Genomic DNA, 14,794 nt, shown 5'->3' with positions numbered 1-14,794 from the left:
ATCAAAATTATTTGGATAATTTCATATCCAAATAATTTTGGATATGAAATTATCATATTTTAGTCTCTTACTTTAGTTGTCACAAATCCATTGTAGGTGTCCCCAAGGATGTTTCACATAAAACCATCTACCGTGTGTGCTCAGCACATGTGTCAATTTTTTTTATTCAGCTTTATTTGACTGGCCCGCTTTGCATTCATCCATTTCAACATCTTCCTTCTTCAATATTTTCTTGATGGTATATATGCGTTCCTGGCTTCTGTGATTTTTGCTCTAAAGGTATGCTATAATTCAAGTGTATATGCTAAATTAATAGATGCCATATAGTGCCTTATACTGTCAATGTCCTCTCTTCTGAAATTAAAACTCTTGCCTTTACCTTTAACTACTGCAACTTCTTTCTTCATCATCCAACTGATGATTGCTGTACTTTAAGCTCTGTGATCTGATTTGTTAATAATGACGAGGCCAAGAATATTCTCATTGCTACTATTTTTTTCTGACATGGTGGTACAAATAATAATCATCTAATTTATTTAGAAAAAGTTTTACCCAAGCTGAGTTCTCTCTCACTTATTCTAATCAATCTGGGCAGATTGAAGTCATCCATAATAAGATATTCACACTTGTTTGCCATTCCATCTGCATGTAAAGATTCATCATACTCTTCACAATCTCCCAGTCTGTAAATTACTCTTACTATCATTATACCTTTGATTCTAACTCACACCACACAGATTCTTTGCTCACAGACAACTTCAGACCCAGCAAGAGTTCTTTTTGCACTCAGGCTGCTTTTGATAAGAAGCATGACACCACCCCCTTCTATCTTTCCTAAATACATTTTACATACTATAGTGGAACTCATTATCCCCAATTTCTGGGCACCATGTTTAGCCCAATTATATCAGCATTATTTGTCCAAACCAAGAGTTCAAATTCAGCCATTTTATTGACAACACTCCTGACACAATTAGACTAAGTATTCTTCTATAGTTTAGTACCCTGACAACCCTTGAATTTATTTAGGCTTGTGTCCCTGTATTTCTCATCTTGCTCATTTGAAACATTGCTATAATCAGAATATCTTGCTAATATTGGCTGCTGTGGCAATAAACAAGAATTCTTGAGGTTTGTTTGAGTGTGGGCTTTATGGTGCAAGAGCAACATGGCCATAATGTGCCTAACTTTGGTAAAGTTTAGTGCTTGTTTTTTTTTTTTTTTTTAATTTGAATTGCAGTTAAAGTTTACAGTGTGTTATACAGTTTTATCTCTTTAAGAAAAGTGAAGATTTTGTCTACATGTGGCGTATCTGCTAAAAGATGGGTGATACTCAGAGTATTCGTTGCTGAAAAAGAGGCAAATAGTTTGATGCTCACTGTTGTAAATCGGGCAGTCAATGAGTATATGCTGGACTGTAAGTTGGGTGTTGCACTGGTGGATCAGCAGCTGCAAGTAGATAGAGATGTGTCAAGTGTCTGTGACCTATCCGTAATCGGGCTAATACAACTTCTTCATGTTGATTCTCACGAATACTAGACTTCCACGGTTTGAGATCTTTTTAATGCCGAGTAATTTGTTATTGGCCTGACTCTGCCAGATGTGTTGCCATTGTTCAATACATTGTTTCTTTATAATGTACTTGTAGTCAGATGCAGGTGTAGTAAAGGCTTGGGCTATAGGATCGGTAGCAGTTTTGGCAGCTAGGTCGGCCTGTTCATTTCCAGAAATTCCAGCATGACCAGGGATCCAACATAACAGAACTTGTTGCTTCTGGTTTAACTTAGAGTATTCCAGATCTGTCTAAGTAGGGAGTTATCATTCTTTGGGTTTTTTTGTATAGTTTGGATAGCACTAATGGAGTCTGTATATATAACACTGTGCAATATGGTTTTTGAGAGTGCATGGTTTAAGGCTATGTGGATAGCACAAATTTCTGCAGTACAGCTGCTACATTCCATAGGGAGTTTCTTGGATATAGTTGTGTTGGGAAATACTGCTGCTGCACCAACATGATTGTCAGTTTTAGACCCGTCTGTGTAAATTGTTGTGTACTGGCAGTGCTGGGTTCTCAGTGCGGCGTACATTTGCAGTATGTTCTGTTGGGATAAGGTGTGTTTTCCCCAGGCTGTCAATAAAAAGTCGCACGGTGGTATATAGTGTGTCCAAGGTGGGACTGTATGAGAGGCAGTGGGCTGTATCTTACTAAGGTCAATTTACCAATCAGCCAGCAATGAGCAAAGACGTATCCCGGTTGGTGGATTTATTGATGAATAGGCTCGGTATAGGTTTTCCCATTTAGGAAAGAAAAGTCTGTTAATTCTTGAGGTGAGTGCAAGATTCATATCATCAGATAAATGTGGATCTGTATTATCCTTCTCCCCTCTAAGTAGCAGTTTCCCTGAACCCTTAAGGTATCCTCAATGATACTGGCAAAAATCCATGCAACACCTTTGTTAAAATGAATACCATCTCTACAAAATAGATTCCTTCTACCTATTAGTGCAGGCTTATGGTAAATAAATATTCACCACACCACCCAATTGCTTAAATCAGTAAATAATGCTGTCTCTGGAGGATTATTTGCCTTCGCCATGGCTGCACTGCTTATTCCTTGGGAGAGTAGTTCTTTTCAGGTTGTCACCTCAATTTATTAAGAACGAACATGCTTTTAACATTGAAATTTTGTACATCTTTCATACACATGTATTTGTTAGTGGTTTTAATATTTTAATTAAAAATTTTTACTCCAGTTTTGTATATGATAAGTTTAAATGTTTTTGCTGACTACTGTCATGCAAAATAGTGTTAGTAACTCATATTTCATATATAAAATATTTTTTAACAACTTGTTTCCTAAAATCAAATGGAAATGGTCTGGTGACAGCAGTGGTACTTTTCATAATCACTTTGGATGGTGTAAAGAACTACTGGCTTGAAAATGTAAGGATCCAAAAAAAACAAAACAAAAGTGTGTGTGTGTGGGGGGGGGGTAGATATTACTGGCTTATGCCATTTAACTGTGTTAAAATTTATATGAATTATAAATATTACCCAAATGTAGGCAGGCATTTTTTCATGCATGCATGAAAAATAAGAACTTATCAGTAAGTACACAACCATTTAAAAACTTGAAAATATTATTTTATGAAGTATGTAAGTAATATGTACACTGTAACAAAATGAAGTAATTCATCTAATTCTCTGCTGATATAAGAATAAATAAATTTACAAAAAAAAAAAAAATTAAATAAAAGATACACATATGTGTTCAGTGACAGTAAAAATGTGAATTTATAAAGATTGAATCACTGTATCTGATAAACATAATTTCTAATGCATAAAAACTAATACACTTCACCACCAATTGAATTTCAAAAAAAAAAAAAGTATTTACATTTATGGTGCTTGTTACAAACAAAAATATGGACATCCCAAGAACTTCCTCTCATGTATAAAATAAATAGATTACATTCAGGTGAAATGAGACTTTAGTTATATTTCCTAACTAAACCCTGCATCACCCCCAAACATTTTGTGCATTCTCTTATCTTTTCTATACTAACAATATTAAAGCAAATGAGAGAATACATAAAAAAACAATTTGAATTTGAGACTTTCAATTCACTACAACTTCTGAATTATCCTTGTAGCACTTTCATCATAAAAAAACTTACTATTTACATTAAAAAAATTAACTTTTCATGAATGGTTTTTTAAACCCACTGACATTTTTCAGATTGCCTTAACTTGTACCAGGCATGGAGTCTAAGACACATCAAGGTTTTTTTTTTTTTTTTCAGGAGGAAAACATTATTAGAAGGAATATTCAAAACAGTGGGTAAAATTTCCTTACCTTAAATTTTATTTTACCAGTTATTTGAAGGAATAGTCAAAAAGAACTTTCTTTTTGCCCATTATATCAAATAATTGGTCCACTTCTTGTCATATTGGTTTATTAGAAATTCTTGCTGCCTAGTTAGGAGTTAATTTAGTTGAGTAATCAATTATCACTAAACAGTGTCTCTGAAAAATTAGGGCACTGCACTTTCATCTCAAATTAAACAGCAAAACTGACTCTGATGTTTCTTTTTTTCTATTCCATATTTTGCTGTTCCCTTTGAGAAACTGATGGATTTCAGATGATTTCTCTTATTCTGTTTATCAACAACAATGAGAGTTTCTTTGCACATTATCTGAAAAAAAAAAAGCAAAATTATTATTGAATAAAGCAGTTAACAACATTTCTTTATTTTCTTTGTGTATATTTCTATGCTAAAAATAGGTAACACATCTTTAAAAACAAATGATAGTTGAGACCATATATATCTACTTAATATAATAAGATCCCACTGTAATGAATACACCTTTTTAATGAAAATTTCACTACAGGGAAAATATTTCCAGTTTCTGACTGAATTCCCTTATTATTAGCATTATGTAAGACAACAAAATACTTTTGACAAAAACTTTAGAACAACACTTTTTTTTTCGAAGTCCACCGAATGCATAAAATGTATTGGCTTGTGACGATTAAAAAGAAGATATCTACGAAAATTATGAATGGTTATTGCAGGAATGGAAAAATACTGCTGGGAAGTTTTTTTTTTTTGTTGTTGATGCTGTATAACTTTGCTTTCTTCCATCATTTGCCAGTACTACTACTAATAATAATAATAACAACTAGTTTGGTTTCATCAGTCATGTCTAAAGTTCATTCTCTGGAAGAGAATGTTGAGTACGCTCCAATGACTCCATTACAGTAAATGGTGAGCTAATGAAATAATAAAAACACAAAAGCATTCACTTGAAGAAAAAAAAAGTTAAGTTTCAATTCAGATCTGGAAAGCTTATGGGGTAGAATTTTTCACAGCATGGTCTGTACTTGTTAACAGGAAAGACTTTTTTTTTTTAACAGGAATAGGATACACTTAACAGAAATGGTGCAAATTTTTGCTGATGCTAGGTGGGTCAGAAAACTGCAAATTGGTGTGGGTATACAGACTAATAGTTTGATAGCAGCCACAAGGTGAAAATAGGGTGCCTCCCTAGCCAGGTGGGAAGGAGCAGCAGTGCGTAGCACACGCTTCTTGATTAGACCGGGGTTTGAGCCCGTCACCACCAAATACGGAGGATGCGGAAAGTTCAAGGGAATGACCACCGCATATTCCCGGAGCAATATGGCCTTAGTTGCTAATGCTCCTAAAAACCAAACGACAAACAAACAAACAAGGTGAAATTGATTCTTGCATTTTTCTGTTGGGATAAGCAGCATCCTAGAAAACAAGATATGAAGGATTGTAGGGCCTTATGGAGGTCCTCATGGGGCAAGAAAATATATGGGATGTGTTTAGGGTTACTAAAGCAAAAACAGGTGCAAATATACATGCCTGCACACTAATGATAGGATTATATGAAGGCTGTTAAATAAAGATTCATAATTTTTCATGAACAACTATACACTACTTGCTATTTCTGAGCTATGGAATTTAAGAGCACACTAAGCTGTAGGTGAAACTGAACAGGCATAAACTTGACTAACTGCCAAAGTCATACATAGCCACTGCGCAGTTGACTCGTGTGCACAGTATGATCTTGGCAGTTAGTCAAGTTTATGCCTGTTCAGTTTCACCTACATAACAATGAAAGTGACATGCAAAGAACAGTATGCTGCTCTCAGATTTCGTTTCTGTCTCAAGAAAAAATCAGTTGAAGCATATGAAATGTTAAAAGAGGCTTATGGTGAATCTAAACAGTTCCATACAATACAGTTCACAGATGACTTAGAATGTTTAAAGGAAGAGGGATGTGATTCAATCAAAAATCAGCGGTCCTGGAGCTCCAACCACTGCTATCACAACAGAAAACATAATGTTCTTCTGTAAATGTGAGAGAAGATAATCATATAACAGTAAGACAACAGGCAAAGATGTTTAGAATATCAGTAGGAAGCACACATGGTATTCTTTGTGATCATTTACATATGACACATGTTTGTGCACACTGGGTTCCAAGACTACTCACACCTGAGCAACAGCAAGTTCGCATGATGGTTTGTCAGGAGCTGAAACAGATGGTTACTGAAAATGGCAAGGTTCTGCACAAGGTGATAACAGCAGATGAGGCATGGTTTCATCAGTTCAACCCAAAGAATGAGCAACAAAGCTCTGTTGGGAAGTCTACATAATTGCCAACTGAAAAAAGCAAAAGTTGTGGCTTCTGCAGCAAGGGTTATGGTCATCTCATTTTTGATATTCCAGGAATGGTTTACCAGCATGTTGTGCCACATCATACAGCTGTTACGGTACCTTACTACAGCACTGTACTGCACACTTTGCAGATCACATCCATTGCAAACAACTACAACTGCATGTAGGTGGGTGGATGCTGCATCACAATAATGCGACACTTCATCTTGCTCATACTGTTATCGAATACTTAGCCAGCATTAATGTCAAATGTGTTTCTCATTTGCCTTATAGCCCTGACCTTGCAATTTTTTTATCCCAAGTGATGAAAAAGTGAGGAGCTGTGAGGAAAAAGTTTCTAGTCATCAGAAGTTGTAAAGACATCAGAGGTGATTCTCAAATGCATGTCAAAAAAATAGCTTCCACCATGTTTTTGGAGAATGGCAGAAATGGAGTAAGTGCATTTCATCAAATGAGAAATACTTTGACAAGGACCATCAAAATATGGATGATTAAAAAAAGGTATGTTGTGAAAAAAAATTTTATGATTTTTTTTTTTATTGAAAATGTGTTTTATGAATAATGTTTTATAGTAAATATGTTTTATGAATTTGAAGTATGGTTAAGTCATATAATGTGGACATGTAGGGATATCCAAAACATGGTGCCATTTAGACATAGGGGAAGCTGAATTTGAATATGGTAAATACAATATGTACATATGACATAGTTTTACAGATCATGTAGTGTTGAGTTACCCCTCAACTCTGTGTTATGATTTTGTAATGTAATTCAAACTCTGTAAAGGCTAGATAGTGTAATGTTGGATCACATTGTTCATCTGGCCAATTAGCTTGGACTGCCCATAGAAAACCATCCTTACCAGGGAGGAACCCCCCCCCCCCAATTTTTTTATTGGAAAGAAGTGTGGGGGGGCAACAGATCAGGTTTGGAGAATAGGCAAAGAGTAAGAGGATGGAAGACATTATTATTATTAGCCTTAAGGTGCAAGGAAGCCTGAGGCTTATGCAACACCAGCAAAAAAAAAAAAAAAAAAAAAAATCCTGTGTTACCCTGAGAGAGAGAGAGAGAGAGACAGAAGTAGAAGGGAATCACCAAGAAAGCAAGAAAGATGATAGCCAGCTCAGGACCCTCCGGCAGCAATTTCAAGGATGGGGAATAGAGGGGGCAACCCACCCTCCACAGGAGGAAACTGTTAAGAGTAGTAGAAAGTATTTAGGGTGACAGAGCCCACCATGCAAAGGTTTGGGTAAGGAGAGAGAGATGTGAAATGCCCTAGGATTGAAAAAGGGGGGGGGGGATTAAAGTCATAGGGCTAAAGTGTTCTTGTGGGTATTCAGTAGTATAGTACCATATGTACAATAAGGACATGTCATGGGTCTAATGTAGTTGTGGTTGGTTGTTTGTAGGCTTTATGGTGCAATGGCAGCAAGGCCATAATGCACCTAACTATCTATGGTGATGTTAAATACATAGTTATATCTGTATAGGTGTTATTCAAGTTTACACTACATTATACAGTTTTATCTGTTTGAGGAAACTAAAAATTTTGGTCACATGTGGCGTGTCTGCTGGGAGATCAGAAATGCTGAAAGAGGTGTTCGTCATGAAACATGAGGTAAACATAGCTAGTTCAGTATTGTATTTGGGGCAATCAATAAGTACATGTTGAACAGTGAGCTGAGTGTTACACTTTGTGAACTGTGGATCAGTGCCTGCAAGAAGATAAAGATGTGTTAGGTTTGTATGGCCTATTTGTATTATTATTATTATTAGCAAGTATTATTAACGCGACCATGAAGGTATTCGTAGTCGAGCTAATAATACTTCTTCATGTCTGTTCTCACGTATACTCAACTTCCAGGGTTTGAGATCTTTCTTTATACAGAGTAGTTTGTTACCAACTTGATTTTGCCAGATGTATTGCCATTGCTCAAGAAATCAGTTCTTTATAATTAACTTGAAATCAGAGAGTGGTGTGCTGAAGGGTTGAGCTACAGGATCTGTAGCAGTTTTGGCAGCTAGGTCAGCATGTTCATTTCCAGCAATTCCAATGTGACTAGGGATCCAAAAGAGACTTGTTTTTTCTTATTTAACTTGGTCATGGTATTTCAAATGTGTACGAGTAAGGGGTTATGATGATTTTTATTCTACTGTGTAGCTTGGATAGCACTAACTGAGTATCTGTGCAAAATATTTGTTGAGAAGGTGAAATTTAATGCTATGTAAATAGCATAGAGTTCTGCAGTGTAGCTACTGCATTCAATGGGGAGTTTCTTGGCTATGGTAAGGTTGAGAAAAACTGCTACTGCACCAACATGGGCAAGCATATCCCTGTTGATGGGTTGGCTGTGTAAAGATTCTCCCATTTGGGTGAGAAAAGTCCAGTTGCCCTTTGAGTTTTGCTGCATAGTTTAACAGAAGCATTTGTCTGCGTAGATGTAAAGATGTTTCAGTTGCTTCAGCATATAAGCTCTTGACTGGCAATGTACGGAATGTCCCTAGTGCAAGACAAAGAGAACTGTGGTGTACAGTATCAAGCCAACGTAAGGCACTTGGTCTAGCCAAGCTGTAGTCTAGACATGACCGTATTAATGCATGATACAAGTGCAGTAGGGTGTAATGGTCAGCTCCCCATGTTGTGCCAGATAGTACTCTTAAGATGTTTAGCTTCTTAAGGCAAGTAATCCAGAAGTCTTTTATATGTTTGAGGAACATAAGTTTTTGGTCAAGAACCACACCAAGAAAGCAGATACTACAAACCACTGGGATGATTTGATTTTCTAGGTGAAGTTCTGGGTCTGGATGTAGGTTACACTTCCTACAGAAGTGTATCCCGACAGTATTTTGTGGCAAGAGGCAAAACCCATTGTTTCGTGACTATTTAAAAACTTTGTTGATGGCACCTTGCAACTCTTTCTACCATTCGCATATTAGGCGAATGGCAGGAGATACTGAAGTCATCGGCATACAGAGTAGTGGACACTGTTTGTGGTAGATCCTGTGTTACAGATCCTATTTAACATTATTATGTTAAATAGGGTGGCACTTAGTACTGAACCTTGTGGGACCCTTTCTTCCTGGATAAAATAGAACGATAACTGGTTGTTGACTCTAACCCAAAATGAGCGATGATGGAGGAAGTTTCTGATAAACTCTGGCAGGGGTCCTCCTAGTCCTAGATCGTAAACGCTTTTTCTATGTTAAAGAGAACCATCACATGGTGTTCCTTTCGTACAAAAGCATCACGGATGTTTATTTCTGCCCTGATCAGTAAGTGAAGAGTGGATCTGCCTTTACAGAAACTGCATTGTACTGGGTTAAGAAGGTTGTTTTGTACTAGAAACCGGGTTAGGTGGGCATTGATTATTTTTTCCAGGACCTTGCTCATACAGCTGGTGAGTGCAATAGGCCAGTAATGTCATGGATTTGTAGGATCTTTTCCTGGTTTTGGAAATGCCAAAACATAAGCGTTAATTGCATTTATCCAGGAAGGTATTCTCTTTGAAAATTCTGTTATAAAAAAAGTAACAATGTTTTAAGGGCTGTTTCCTTGTAAGTTGTGCTATCATGATGTAGTGTATTCCATCTAGTCCTGCTGCACTCAGTTTGGTGTGGCTAAAGCACGATGCAGCACTAGATGCCGATTCGAAGTTGATGAAATGTTTCTTGCTGTCAGCTTTGCAGAAATTTATAAAACTGATACAGACAATGATGGGATGGAAGATAACGAAATTTTTCCTCTCGACCATATTGATACACTTAGTATTTGAAATCAACCAAGTAGAATTGTTGAGCACAATCCACAATATGGAAAAGGACCTTATAAGAGGTCCGGATGGTATCCCTACTGTTTTATGGAAAAAATGTGGAACCACACTGGTAAAGCTATTACTTCACTTAATAAAATTGTTCTTCAAGAGTGGAATCTATCCAGTTCAACTAAAAAAGGCTTTTGTTACCCCTATTTATAAAAAAGGAGACCCATCCTCACCCAACAACTAAAACCAGTTTGTCAATTAAATACACTCTTAAAGATAATTGAATCTATTGTAATGAAGCAGCTATTCAAATTTAAGAAATTTAATCTGTTGGACTATTCTCACAGATTTATCAAGGGTTGTTCCACCTGCACAGATATTATTTCGTTTGTCTTGAATATATCCCAGGCTCTTGACGAAGGAGAAAAAGTCGACTTCCTTGACTTAAGCAAAGCCTTCGACAAGGTAATTCATCAGAGACTAATTAATAAACTGGATCATTATGGTCTTAGAGGACAGGCACTAAACTGGATTGTAAACTACTTGGAAGGTAGAGAAATGTCAGTGACATTTAAAGGTAAAAAATCTCATATCCTTTTAAACCTGACGTTGGTGTCCCACAGGGCTCATCCTTAGGCCCCCACTGTTATTTCTTATCTAGATCAGCGACCTGCCCAAGTACCTTTGGAAACTACCAAATCAAAATTAACATATTTGCAGACAACATAAAAATTTATAAAGCAATTCGCAATACTAGTGACTGCATCATCCTAAACGAAGCTCTTCAACGAGTTATTCAGTGGCTGAAGGAGAACAAAATGGTAGTAAATGAAAATAAGTGCGAGCTGATGGGTTTTGCCAATGCACACACAAAAAAAACAAACTTCATTTTTCTTATAGTATCAACAACAAGGCAATCAAAGCTAGTATAACCAAAAATTTAGGTATCTATTTTAAAGAATCATTTTCTTTTGATGTTCATGTCTCAAATATTGTGAAGGCAGCTAGCAAAAAACTAGGCTTTCTTAAAAGGATTAACCGAGACTTTAATCAATTGGCACTTTTCATCTTTCTCTACAAAATTTATGTTAGGCCAGCCCTAGAATTTGCCTCACAGGTCTGGTCCTCACATGCAGCTTACCAAAAATTAGAAATTTAAAATATTCAAGAAAGAGCAATACAGTATGTTTGCTTTAAAAGTGCCCTTGAATACAATGAGAAATCTTACCAAGAGTGGTGTGTATTCTTTGGACTTGAAATGCTAGAAGAAAGAAGAGATAAAGCCAACTTACTCCTTTTTAACCAGCTGTTAAATGGTACCCTGAATTGCACTGACAAGAGCTTTAAGAAACCATCCATTGCTAAAACCATCCTATGCAAAAACTAATTATGGATACTACAGCTATTATGGATACTACGACTGCAAAGTCAATCAACAAATCAAATCTGAAGATATTCGATACCACTGGACACTTCAAGAAACAACTGAAACTACTAACCACATCCATTACCTGAACCTTAAAATTGACTCTTCTTACTAGTTCTAAGACTGGTTCTATAATGTATGTGTGAAGAAATACCAGTGTTCAACCTTTCTCCTTCCTGTTCATTTGTCTGACTGATCCATCCTCTTTTATTTATTTAGTTTTATCTGTAGATTTCAATTTACTATTTTTTTTATGTACATTTACTTTTCTCTTTACATTGGAAATTTATACTCCAAGCTTCTCCTTTGGAGCTGTATAATGATTCTCTGTAGCTGCACCCTCGGGCATGTTTGATTGCTGTTTTGTAGCTGTTAATCTGTGTGCCTTGTGTACTGAAAAGGAGGTGTGTAAGATGTCATGGCTGAGATTTTCATGAACGATTTGCTCAATGTATTTGCAAATGCCACTGGTGTTGTAATATTACAACTGTTTACAGTGAGTATGGGCAGGTTGATGTGCAGATGTTTTGAGCACATCCATCGTATTTTGGCCCATATTGTTTACGTTTTTGTAGTTCTTGTAATTGTGGAAGCGAAACGTCTCCACGCTTCCCATTTGCTAGTCTGCCTAATATGTTTTGCTTTTGCCTGAGCCTGTTTGAAGCAGATGAGATGTGCAATTGTTGGAAACTTCCTGAAGATGTTCCATGTTCATTTCTTTTTTAGTCATGCTGCATTCATTATTCCACCACAATTTTGAGTGTGCTGTGATATTTTGTTGGATTGCTTTGGATCCGCTTGGTCCGCTGCCTGTAGTATTTGGTTAAATATATATTCTATGGCGAAGTTTATGGATGTTTGCTGGACCTGCTTTTCTTATAGTATTGCTAACTGTTTGTATACATCCCAGTTTGCTTTGAAAAAGTTCCATTTGGCAGTTTGGTTGGGAATGCTTGTATCAGTCTGGCATATGACTGGGTAATGGTCAGCAGATTGCTATGAATAGTCCATCCAAATTGAGGGTATATGGCTGCCGAGCATAGAGAGACATCAATAACTGAAGTAGATCCTGTAGGTAAGTGCACCATTATTAAGAGTAATGAAATTGTACTGGTCAAGTAATTTTTCTATAATTAGTCCAGTTTGTCCATGTTTTGATTTCCCCATAAGGGATAGTGACTATTCAGGTCCCCTAGGATGAAGTAGGGTTGGGAAGTTGTACCACTAATTCTTTTAGATAGGCGTAGCTTATATTTTGATTAGGGGAGAAGTATAGCGAGACGATATTCAAGTCAAAGTTGACATTGACTCATACTGCAACTGCCTCAAGATTTGTTTTTAATGGAAGTGGTTTGGAGGGTATCTGAGTGTTGATTATCAACGCTACACCTCCAAGTGCCAGATCGTTGGAGTTGTGAACAACATGATCTTGCCAATGAATTATATAGTTCCGGAGAGTAACAGTTATATGTGGGGTTAGATTGGATTCCTGTAGGCAGACAGCAATAGGATCTTATTGTGTGAGGAGATGTTGGATGTCATTTAAATTACTGCGATATCTTCTACAGTTCCACTGTAGAAATGTAAGCATTATTTGGGTTTAATAGAACCCTCGATTTGTTTTCGAGGGGTTGAAGGTTTGTTTTGCTCAAGTTTCCCTTTCCCCTTTTTAGGAAAGTATGGTTTGCCCATGTCCATATCCTCAACAGTGAATAGTTCTAGTACATGCTCATCTTGTGGTGAGCTATCTTCTAAGTCCATGCAATCTGTTTGGTTTGCATCAGGAGTAGTTATTTTAGTATTTTGCTGTGGGGAGACATCTGATTGTACAGTAATTGGAGTATTTATGGCTTTACTTTGTTTGCTAGTCATCTGGTTTACTGGTAAGGTGGCCAATACTGACCTTGTCCACTCAGCGATTTGCTTGGTGATATTGTTACCACCATTTGGGTTGCAATTGATATGTCTTTTGGTCTTGAGGATAGGTTGGTTTATTAGTATTCAGGGCCGGTAAAGATTTTTTGATAGGTAACATTGTGTTCAGTTTTGTATCGCTGTATGTGTTTTTCATGTTTCCAAAGGGGACACTCCTTAGAAAACACCAGATGTGGTTCTCTGCATTTTTGGACAACTAGGTGTTGTAGCTGTGCATTTAGTGTTCGTGTGCTTAGTGGATCCACATGCAGCACAGGCAGCCGCTCCTCTGCAGATTATCTGTGAGTGTCCAAACTTCTGGCACTTGTAGCAGCATAAGGGGTTTGGAATATATGCTTTAACACGACAATTAAGATAACCTGCTTTGATCGCTGTTGGTGGTTAAGGGTTATCGAAAGTGAGTATTATGTTTTGAGTAAGAACTAGTATGCTGTCTTTCTTTGTCATTATTCTTTTTACATTGATTACTCCTTGATCTTGTAGCTCCTGTTTTAACTCTTCATCTAACATGTTCACGAGGTCCCATTCGGTGATGACACCTCTTGACATGTTCAGGAAAACGTGGTGAAACGGTAACGACCAAAAGTTTTTAGTTTTAGTAGTTGCTAAGATTGTCGAGCAGTGGCAACTTCAACCAGTAAGTCTCCAGATCTTAAGCGAAGAACTGTCTTTGGGTACCTATTATGCTTTCTAGGTATTTTTGCACTAGAAATGGCAAGGGTTTGCCAATAGGTGAGTGATAATGATAAGGAAAGTTGGAGTTGTGAATCTGGCTACATCAGTCTTTTGACATTTAGCTGCAACAAAATCAGGCTCCGACTGTTTTCGCCCTGTAGCGGTCTCATCTATCCACCCAGTGGCTTTCTGGGTCTTAGGAACTGTTCGCTCCATTTTGCCCTGGAAGGGAGAGCTTTTCCCCTCCAGGTTACCAGCCCCGCTACATGGAGGCAGGAGCAGTGCCACCTTTGTGATCAAGCAGTAGTGGGTTAGTAGTAAAACAAAAAAGTAAGAGAAGAAAGAATGCTTCTCTTATTGAATGAATTGAGTGTTAATGTAACACTGAAAATAAGAAAATGACTTTATTTCACCAAGAAAGAGCACTAATTTACTGGCAAAGACACTTGATCACAAAATTGCTTGGCACCTGGGGCCGTAGTTATGGTGCACACAGTTTCTCCCATTGCCACTGTAGCATCTGTGATGCAGCTGAAGGCCAAGTCACTCATTTGTGTGGTGTAGTTTGTATGTCAGTTGTGTTGGGTGCTGTTGGATTGTTATTTGCTATCGGGAATAGCAAGTACCTGGAAGGCTTCTCCCTGGTACTGGTCTTGCTGCAAGGAGGGAGGCTGGTCATGTACTAGTGTTCTTGGTTTAGAAGTACCCAGAATATGGGGTTGACATGTGGGCAGTCAGTGGGAGGTCAAGGATGAGAGGGATACTCTGCTACTGACCAAATATTTGTG

General features: G+C 37.3%; 1 protein-coding gene across 2 annotated transcripts in view; it reads right to left on the bottom strand.

Moving 5' to 3' along the window:
- Positions 1-3,939: 3,939 nt before the first annotated feature.
- Positions 3,940-14,794, bottom strand: part of LOC150085670 (cGMP-specific 3',5'-cyclic phosphodiesterase-like) — a 575,777-nt gene continuing 564,922 nt past the window's right edge. The window contains exon 22 of one of the 2 annotated variants that reach the window (XM_090374174.1): positions 3,940-4,196. In XM_090374174.1, coding sequence (XP_090230300.1) covers positions 4,056-4,196 — 141 coding nt within the window. In that variant the 3' untranslated portion in view covers positions 3,940-4,055. The remainder of the gene's footprint in view (positions 4,197-14,794) is intronic. The other variant, XM_090374175.1, reaches the window with a different exon arrangement.

Source organism: Mastigoproctus giganteus, chromosome 5, assembly GCF_048544385.1.
Source record: "Mastigoproctus giganteus isolate SK-2022 chromosome 5, ASM4854438v1, whole genome shotgun sequence".
Taxonomy (NCBI): Eukaryota; Metazoa; Arthropoda; class Arachnida; order Uropygi; family Thelyphonidae; genus Mastigoproctus; species Mastigoproctus giganteus.
This window is presented reverse-complemented; position numbering and strand designations above follow the sequence as displayed.